The sequence below is a fragment of the Nestor notabilis genome, unplaced genomic scaffold (genome assembly GCF_000696875.1).
Source record: "Nestor notabilis isolate BGI_N333 unplaced genomic scaffold, ASM69687v1 scaffold35846, whole genome shotgun sequence".
NCBI classification, from domain to species: domain Eukaryota; kingdom Metazoa; phylum Chordata; class Aves; order Psittaciformes; family Psittacidae; genus Nestor; species Nestor notabilis.
The window spans coordinates 1-9,095 of record NW_009933953.1 but is presented as its reverse complement, the minus strand read 5'-3'; the positions used below and the strand labels follow the sequence as shown (position 1 = coordinate 9,095).

General features: G+C 40.5%; 2 protein-coding genes across 2 annotated transcripts; both read left to right on the top strand.

Annotated features, from left to right (window-relative positions):
- The first annotated feature begins 173 nt into the window (after positions 1-173).
- LOC104407738 (olfactory receptor 6Y1-like) lies at positions 174-1,109 on the top strand. The gene has a single exon (XM_010017101.1). The coding sequence runs from the start codon at positions 174-176 to the stop codon at positions 1,107-1,109; it is 936 nt and encodes a 311-aa protein (XP_010015403.1).
- A 5,042-nt stretch (positions 1,110-6,151) lies between these two features.
- On the top strand, positions 6,152-7,081 carry LOC104407737 (olfactory receptor 1020-like). The gene has a single exon (XM_010017100.1). The coding sequence runs from the start codon at positions 6,152-6,154 to the stop codon at positions 7,079-7,081; it is 930 nt and encodes a 309-aa protein (XP_010015402.1).
- Positions 7,082-9,095: the final 2,014 nt, after the last annotated feature.

Genomic DNA, 9,095 nt, shown 5'->3' with positions numbered 1-9,095 from the left:
AACCGAGTACATGAATTTCACACAATTAATTTCTAGAAACCCAGCAAGAAAGTGTCTGAATTTTAACGGTGTCTTAAGTGTGGTGTAACATTGATATGGGTGTACGCCTGTCTGGTTAGCTTTCATTGATTTAGTTTATTGCAGGTCAGTAAGGCTCATCTTTCCACTGCAGAATGAGTGGAAGGAATGAAACCAGTGTCAGGTATTTCATTCTCCTGGGTTTTCCCACCACTCCTGAACTGCAGCTACTCCTCTTCTTTGCTTTACTTCTGGCTTATTTATTAACCGTGTTGGAAAACTTCCTTACCATTTTCATCATCCGAACTAACCCCAGTCTGCAAAAACCTATGTATTTTTTCCTAGGAAATCTGTCTTTCTTAGAGATCTGGTATGTTTGTGTCATTGAGCCGAAGATGCTTGTAGATTTCCTCTCTCAAGACAAACATATCTCCTTCCAGGGGTGCATGACACAGTTGTATTTCTTCGTGACTTTTGTTTGTACTGAGTATATTCTGCTAGCTGTTATGGCCTACGACCGCTTCTTGGCTATATGCAAACCTTTCCGATATTCACTCATCATGACTCCTCAGTTCTGCGCTCAGCTGGCAGCTGGCTGTTGGATGTGTGGTTTCATCACTTCTTCCATCAAGCTGAGCTTTATTGCCCAGCTCTCGTTCTATGATGTAGACAAAATCAATCACTATTTCTGTGACATTTCACCCCTACTGAATATCTCCTACAGTGACTCCTCTTTGGCTGAGCTAGTGGACTTCATCTTGGCTCTGATGGTTATCATGGTGCCTCTGTGTACTGTCGTCACCTCCTATATTTGCATCATGTTCACTGTGTTGAAGATCCCTTCTTCTCAGGGGAGGCAAAAGGCCTTTTCCACCTGCAGTTCCCACTTGACTGTAGTGGTATTGTTCTACTCCACCACTCTTTTCACTTATGCCCACCCTAAGGTCATGTACACTTACAGTGCTAACAAGTTGGTATCAATTCTGTATACAGTAATTGTGCCACTTCTGAATCCCCTCATATATTGTCTTAGAAATAAAGAAGTCAGGTTTGTCCTGAGGAAGACCTTTACTTGCACAAGACACACCTAAGAAATCAACTAAAGACTTCTGGAGAAGGTGCTTTGCTCACAAAGATCAACCGGCAGTGCTGATGAACTGAAGTCAGGAGGCCTATGAGGAACTGAAGTCAGGAGGCCTATGAGGAACTGAATTCAGGAGGCCTATGATGAAGTGAACCTCTCCTATTCATGCAAGCAGTAACCTTATTTATTGAATTAGACCTTGGTAAATCTGAGTTTGGTTTATGTATCTATGGTTTGTGGTTGAGCGGGTTTTTTGCTGCTTTATTTTTCTGCTAGGGTTCTGTGCTGCCTACCTTCCTTAAAAGTCTTCAGATGAATTATTGCTGCAGTTTTAAACAGAAGGTTGGCAATGCTAGAAACCCAGATTTGGTTTATATTACTAGATCCAGAAAACATTGGATGGGTTTGTAAAAGGCATGTAAAATGCAGATGTCCACATCTGATTCATTTACTCTGAGATTCTGTTATTGTCCCTGGAAAGAAGTAGGCAGAAAAGGATGAGTAATCTTAACTTTCTTAGATACCTAATTTAGGAGAAAATGAAACATCCTCAGAAGGAAACAACTTTTCTAATACAGCCATAGAGGGAATATAGCATGAATAGTTCATGCTGTGACATAGATACAGAATCAGGACTCAGTCCCTGATTCACGCCAGAGCCCTGGTACCCTGTATAAGCTTATTGTAGCCAGGGCACACCAAATAACTCACTCCAAGAAGAAATGCAAACACAACTGACAGGATAGATCACTTTCCTTCAGTTGCATGAGCCCTGGATCCAGCAGTATGTCAGCAGGAGTCATGACATTCAAGTCTGACCCACAGACTGCAGTCCAAGTCTTCCCATTGAATGTGAAGGAGTCTGGAGACACAGCTGATGCATCTGAGCTAAATACTGCTTATCTGTGAGAAAATCTGATAAAAGGTGCCTCTACTCCGTGCTCTGAATATCACAGTGATTCAAAATGTTTCATATTCTGTAACAAATATTAAATATCTGTCAGCTGAATGCATGCGACCGTGTTAAACCTGGGTTTGAGTTTATAATTGAGACCTTCACTTCTGACACGGACTAGCATATCCGCATACTTTGGTCTGTACTAGCAGACTGCCTCTTCAGATTCTGAAGGTAATGAAATATCTGGCTTTCCAGAGAGGGAACCTTGAGACGCTTCTGGAAGAACTTGTTCTGTGCATCCTGTTGCCATGGATACATCTCATCCAAACCATTTTGAGGACTTGATCACAATTTTAAGGAGAGGTGTCAAGAACAGCTTGAAGTGGCCCATACTGGGAAGCTATTGCCAGAAATGTAACTTGCTGGCTGTGTTCCAGGTATTAATAAGACAATTTGCTGTGACAGAATAGGTAATTGATACAATATGAATCTACAATATACTGTGAACAGTTCCATGGGAAAGGAGGCAAAGAAAAATAAACCCAGTAGTTCTTTAGCTTTGTGTTTGAGATCAGGAGCCGTAGAAAGAGTTACATATATCAGCATGGATTGCCCCAAAATACATCAAAACTAGACATCTAAGTCTAATGTCTAATGAGACACCTAAGCACCTATCCTGCGCACTTTCACTATTCATGAATACATATTATCATCCCCAGGGAATACTTTTTCTATACAGCTTGAACATACGCCTTAAACATAGAGATGTTATGAGTCATTCTCCAACAGTGCCCATTTCTCCCATGAATTTTAAAGACAGTCTGTAATGGCTAGATCAGACTGGTATGTTGTTTGTGGTTTAACTGCAGCAGGCAGCTAAGCCCTAAATACCCACCTGCCCATTCCCCACTCAGTGGCATGGGTGAGAGAATTAGAAGGGTAAAATTTATAAAACTTGTGGGTTGGGATAAAGACAGTTTAATAGGTAAAGCAAAGGCTGTGTGCACAAGCAAAGCAAAATAAGGAATCCATTCACTACATCCCATCAGCAGGCAGCTCGTCAGTCATTTCAAGGAAAGCACAAATTACCTGGCAAGACAAATGTCATCATTCCAAGTGTCTGTCCATGTCCCGTCCCCCCGTGTCCCGTCCTGTCCCCGTCCCCACCCCTTCTTTCCTCTAGCTTGTTTTGCTGAGTATCAAGTCATACAGTATGGAATATCGCTTTGATCAGCCAGGATCAGCTGCCCCAGCTGTGTCCCCTCACAGCTTTTTGTCCACCCTCAGTTTATTCACTAGTGGGGTAGTGTGAGAAGTGGAAAGGGCCTTGGCATTGTACAAGCACTTGTCAGCACTAGCTAAACTATTCCTCTGCTATCAACACTGTTTGCAGCACAAATCCAAAATATAGCCCCATGCAAGCTACTATGAAGAAATTTAACTCTATCTCAGCCAAAATCAATAGAGTGTCAAGCCCACTGCATTCTTATTACAATAGATTAAAGCATTTGTACACCAATGAAAACATAAAGTATTTCTTTCCTTATTTCAGTTTTTCATATATAAAGTGAAACCCACAGCATTTCAGTACTCCTTAGTGAGCTTTCTATTGGAATATTAAATTTTGCAAGGTGTGTAGCTCCTCTAATACAGTGATTTGGCTACACACATTGGCTGGTTTTAAAGCATTGATCTAAAGGCGATTGCTTTGAAATGATGTTCAGAAAATCCTTCAAATATACTGTGAAGAGGATTACTGTCCAGTTGTTATGATTGTTTATATCCACTGATAATGATGTAGTTAGATAACCTTAAACAAATAATCAATTACCTATTCAACAGGGGTACTTAAGTGTTCTTGGGGAAGTAGAGAACACAGACAAGTATTAGACAAACACAAACCTTCTGAGAGTGCAAGTACTCTCTTGCATCTAAAGGTTTATTTCTGGAAGCTTTCCTAATGAAGACTTCTAAATTCAAGGTTAGGTGCCTTTGGAGCATTGTAAATAAATCAGCTCCCAGAAGTAATGTACATAAGACTAGGAGTGCAATCTTAGCTCTTGAGGATCTTACCATCCCTCTTAATCTTACCGTCTGCCTCTGGGAGCTGATGAGAATGTATGCAAGTCAAATAGTTTGGTTGGAGAAGGCATCGATCTATCATGAATCACAAAATTTGAGCACCTTTCAGATCAAGAAGAGAAGCAACTATGCCAAGTAGATTTACTAAAAAACACCCTCCAAAACAAAGATAATTTCATATAATCCACTGTAACTAAACATCATGCTCCTGTGCTGAAAAGAATGCAAGTTTGTTTGTTGAAAAATAACAGCATGTCTAGGGTGTCTGAGATCCCCATACAGGAGCTGTGAGATGCTTTTTCCTTCCTGGAGTGGTTGCTGGAATCCAGGCCCTTAGAGGCTGGACGCTCATTTTTGGCCATCTGTATTGCATCTCCAAGTTTAGGGGTGTGGGTACCCTGCCCCTGCCAGTCAAAGAGAGTGTGTTTAGTGAAAACACATTGGATGGGGAAAGGCAATGGTGCCTGTTCTATCTTGCTGCTCTGGAACAAGGCAGACTCCAGTGGCTCATAGGATTTTGATTAGGTTCACAGTGTTGAAATCTAAAAGGGGCAGAAAGAGTTCTACATAAGAAACAGTGAAAAATGTAGGGATAAAAGACACACAGAGGTAGCAATATACTTTATTGACTGGGTTTTCCTCTCAGTTTCTTTTCTTTTGCAGGCAAGACAAACGGCACAAAGGAAAAATACCTCACCTGAGGTTCAGATGTCTGCTGTGAAGACTCTGGAAGCTGAATCCCCAGTGGTTTTATGCACACCTATTGAAGTATATATGAGCAAGATGTTAAGAAGAATGCCCTCACACACTTTCTGTTTGATCAACAGAGAGACAGACAACCCAGAGACTTCTTCAGATCTCAGGTGAACCAAAAATCTTTCTGACATGCCCCTCTCACTGGCTGTAACAGCATCTCCAGCAGCTTCATTCTTAGTTTTTGTTTCTGTCAGCTGGTTTAAAAAAGCCTTTTACTTAAAGTTGTAGTAATGTGTTAAAAATTAATTCATTGGTTTAAAAAGATTAGGTACATGAGGGTGATTATAACGTATCTAATGAAATTACAACAAAGCAAACAAAATATCAGCAACAGGATGGGGATTCATGCTGCTCAGCTTTATACATCTGTGTACATCTTCATAAATACATAGTTAGCTATGACTGAGCTGGACTTCCCGTTAGGTCAATGGAGAGAAACAGAAAATCCTAGAACATTATTTATAACTTCTATGCTAAATATTCTCAAGTGGGAGTGTTTATTTCTAGCCACTGAATTTAAAGGTAATCTAAATTGTTAGTTATAATGTAGGCATCAACGCAGTGTATATATTCAAGCGTAGGCGAGGTGACACCCGACTTGTGAAAACAAAGTAACTAAATATAATCGAAAAGGATTTGCTTGAAATATTGTGTCAATTAATGTTGTTTGAACATCCTGTGTGAAGTAAAATAGAGAAAATGTATTTAAGAAAGTTCAACATTTGAGCTTTTTCTTCCAAGTACTTTTAAAAACTATAAACCCTGTTTCTCACCTAAAGAAGTGTTGCCTTTTTTATAACAATAGGCTTTATTTTTGCTATTGTTCACACTTTTTTTCATGCATTTCTTTGCTCATGTATTTTTAAAATTGTTCTGCATCAGCTGAAGAAGCATTTTCATTTGTTCTTGTGTTGAGGGGAGAACATCTTTCTTAGGTGAGCTACAATCTTAGGGTGAGATTTTTCTGCCCAGTTACATCTGTTGTTTAAACTAACTTGAGAATGAAATGCCTGTTTCTAGGTTGATTGTAAAGTAGACCTTTAAAATAGGTTGGATGAGCTGCATGCAGAGTAATTCTTTCCACTGAAGAGAATATAACAGGATAATTGGTTCATCTGTAACTGAATGAGTTAGAAAAATCTTCAGATGTGATAGATTAATCCACTTTCCATTGTTTTACATCTTTATTTTTCATATTTCTCATGTTTCATATATCTTCTTATTTATCTTATTCTTCTAATTGCTTCTCCAGGCAAAGTATCTGAAATTCACTGTAGCCTAATTTCTTATTTGAACATCATCTGAAAGAAAACATGGAAAATCACACCAAGGCAACTGAGTTCATTTTGACTGGGTTCAAGTCTTACCCAGGATTGCAAGTCCTCCTCTCTGTTCTCTTCTCAGCAATGTATGTTGTTATTGTGGTAGGAAATGCCTGCATGATCCTCATCATTAGAATGGACTCCAAGCTGCACACTCCCATGTACTTTTTCCTAGAAAACCTGTCCATCTTGGACATTTGCTATTCCTCTGTCATCACTCCCAAAGCAGCACTGACATTTTTACTGGGCAGAAGAAGCATTTCCTACAATGGCTGCGCATCTCAAATGTTCTTCTTCTCTCTCTTTGGTACAACAGAAGCCTTCTTCCTTGCTATGATGGCTTATGATCGCTTCACTGCCATCTGTAATCCACTGCTGTACCAAATCATCATGAATAAAAGACTTTGTATTTTCATGGTGGTGGGCTCTTATCTATCAGGCTGCATCAATTGCACGATCCAGACAGGCTTTACATTCAATCTGTCCTTTTGTGGGCCCAAAGAAATAAACCACTTCTTCTGTGATGTCCCTGCAGTGATGCATGCCTCCTGCTCAGACACACTTGTCAATGAAATTGTAATGCTGGCTGTATGTGGATCAATTATTGTGGGCACTGCCTTGGTGGTTTTTATCTCCTATGGCTATATAATCATCAGTATTGTCCGAATGCCTTCAGCTGAGAGCAGACGCAAGGCCTTCTCCACTTGTTCTTCTCACATGCTGGCTGTTAGCTTGTTCTTTGGGACTGTTTTCTTCATGTATGCTCAGCCCAGGGCCACATCTTCACCTGACAAAAGCAACACCATCTCTATCCTCTATACTATTGTTATTCCCATGCTAAACCCTTTCATTTACACCCTCCGAAACCAGGAGGTAAAAGGGTCTCTGAAAAAACAGTTAAAAAAGAAAGGTTTTCTTTAGTACCTTTACTAAGGAGGACAATGACCACAGTGTCCAATTCACTATACACAGATGTTTAGAATGTAAAACAAGGGACATCAAGGGACATTGGGGCTTTCTTTCAACAATCTCTTGTGATGACAGATGGTTGGTGTAATGGATGAAAGCAGGAGGTATAAAAGAAATCTAGGAGAACTAGATCAGATGAAGGTCTGGATTCATTTAATCAGAGTTAGACATTTACAATCCATCTGAGCTGTAATATAGAATCTTTTTATAACTAATCAAAAGACACAAGCATTTTGAAGCCATAATTAATCCAACTGTGTATTAGGACATAAAACTCCAGCTCTGGCAGTGCCTTATTTCTATGCATTGAAACACGGCCAGTTCAGGTGGAGATATTCTCACTGTAAATGTACAAAGATAAATTAGAGTGGATGGAATGATTTATTTGTGTGAAACTCCTCAGTTTTCAACTATTTTTTCCCCCTCTACTTTGCTTTTAATGACTTCTCTTAGAAATGAGTGGAACCACTTGAATTCAGGTTCCAACCATCAAGCATTGATGGGCAATTGAAATCTGGTGGCTGAAGTGCTCTCTTCTGGGTCCATGTGTTTGTGTGCATTGTATGAGTGTTCACAATAGGGTGGGAGCTATTTCTCTGTGATAAATAAGCAGGTAGCATAACAATCTGACATAGTCTGAAGATAATACGTGTAAGTTCGACTTTACAGCTGCTTGCAGTGGTTTGGAATTCTGATATAAAAAGCTTTTGTACCACGTGACTGAAGCTTGACTTCTGGAGTAAGCACCATCCTACTGGAGGCCTGCTCAGTTCTCATTGTATTACAGTGTAAGTTGAACACCAGGGCTGACTAGAAATCAGAAATTACCTTTCAGACAAAGTAATTTTTTAGATTAATTGTTTGTTTCTACTTGAAAGAAATAATGTCACTTAAAAATAAATCAATCACTATCCCTAGTTACCTCTTTCTCTCTTTTGACATCAAAAGGATCTATACTATAAACTCAAATGCAGATGCCTATATTCCCATGCATACAGAGCTATCCTAAAGAGGTGGAGAAAATACCAGAGGAATATCCCTCTGTGTAGACCATGCACCATAAGCATTTCATTGACCACGTACCATAGATATTTCTTATGAGTTTTTTCTACTGGCCACTATTATAACTTCAGTGCCCACTAGTCTTCCAAAGGATCTAAACTAGCAGAAAATAGATGTAAACTTTGTATTTGAAGACATTGGGATGGAATGCAGCTTCACTTTAAGATATCTATGTTCAGGTACAATGGAGGTCTCTGCACCTGAAGGTTAATATTTTCTAGCAAGCCATTGGGCTCACCCTACTATAGACAAGTCTCAGCCAGGGAGGTAACTACCACTGCATTTGGTAGCTAAAAAACAGCGTGACACACATGTCATGCCACTTGACTTAGGCACCAGAAATGCTCCTGACATTGTTTAATTTAGTAATACAGATAAAGCCTGCACGCACAATCATAAATGATACTTCAGTGAAAGTATGAGGTTGGTACTTTTGTATATCTCTATTTGTTTGATTCTCAGCCAAATACTACGCTGTTGGTCTAAACCGAAGAGTGTGTAACATTATCTGATCCATCTCAAATCATCGTGCTGTGAAGGAGAAGAACAGCCACCAATGGGTAGAGGTCCTGCCCACAGGCTGGTATCACCCTCTGCTCTTCAAGATAAGGAGCTGACAACCCAGGCAACTTTGGGTGAAGCAAAGGCTGCCCCAGCTGCCTGCAGGCGGATGGTGGTGTCTCTCAGCTCCCGTTCCGCTCCGTCTCAGAAGAGACATCTAAACCCAGCAGCAGAACTACATCGCTGCTATAACGCCTCTTCCTACGAGGCTGCGCTCTGGCGCTGGAGGGGTTAATGCTGGAGGGCGCGCTGGCCCTTTAAGCGCGGCGGGAAGTGAGGCGCGTGCGTGGCTGGCGCACACGCACCCGGCGCAGCCATGCGGGTGCTGGTGGGTGAGTGCGGT

Excerpts from the sequence above, each read along its gene's own strand:
- LOC104407737 (XM_010017100.1), top strand. The coding sequence starts at position 6,152 with ATGGAAAATCACACCAAGGCAACTGAGTTCATTTTGACTGGGTTCAAG.
- LOC104407738 (XM_010017101.1), top strand. The coding sequence starts at position 174 with ATGAGTGGAAGGAATGAAACCAGTGTCAGGTATTTCATTCTCCTGGGT.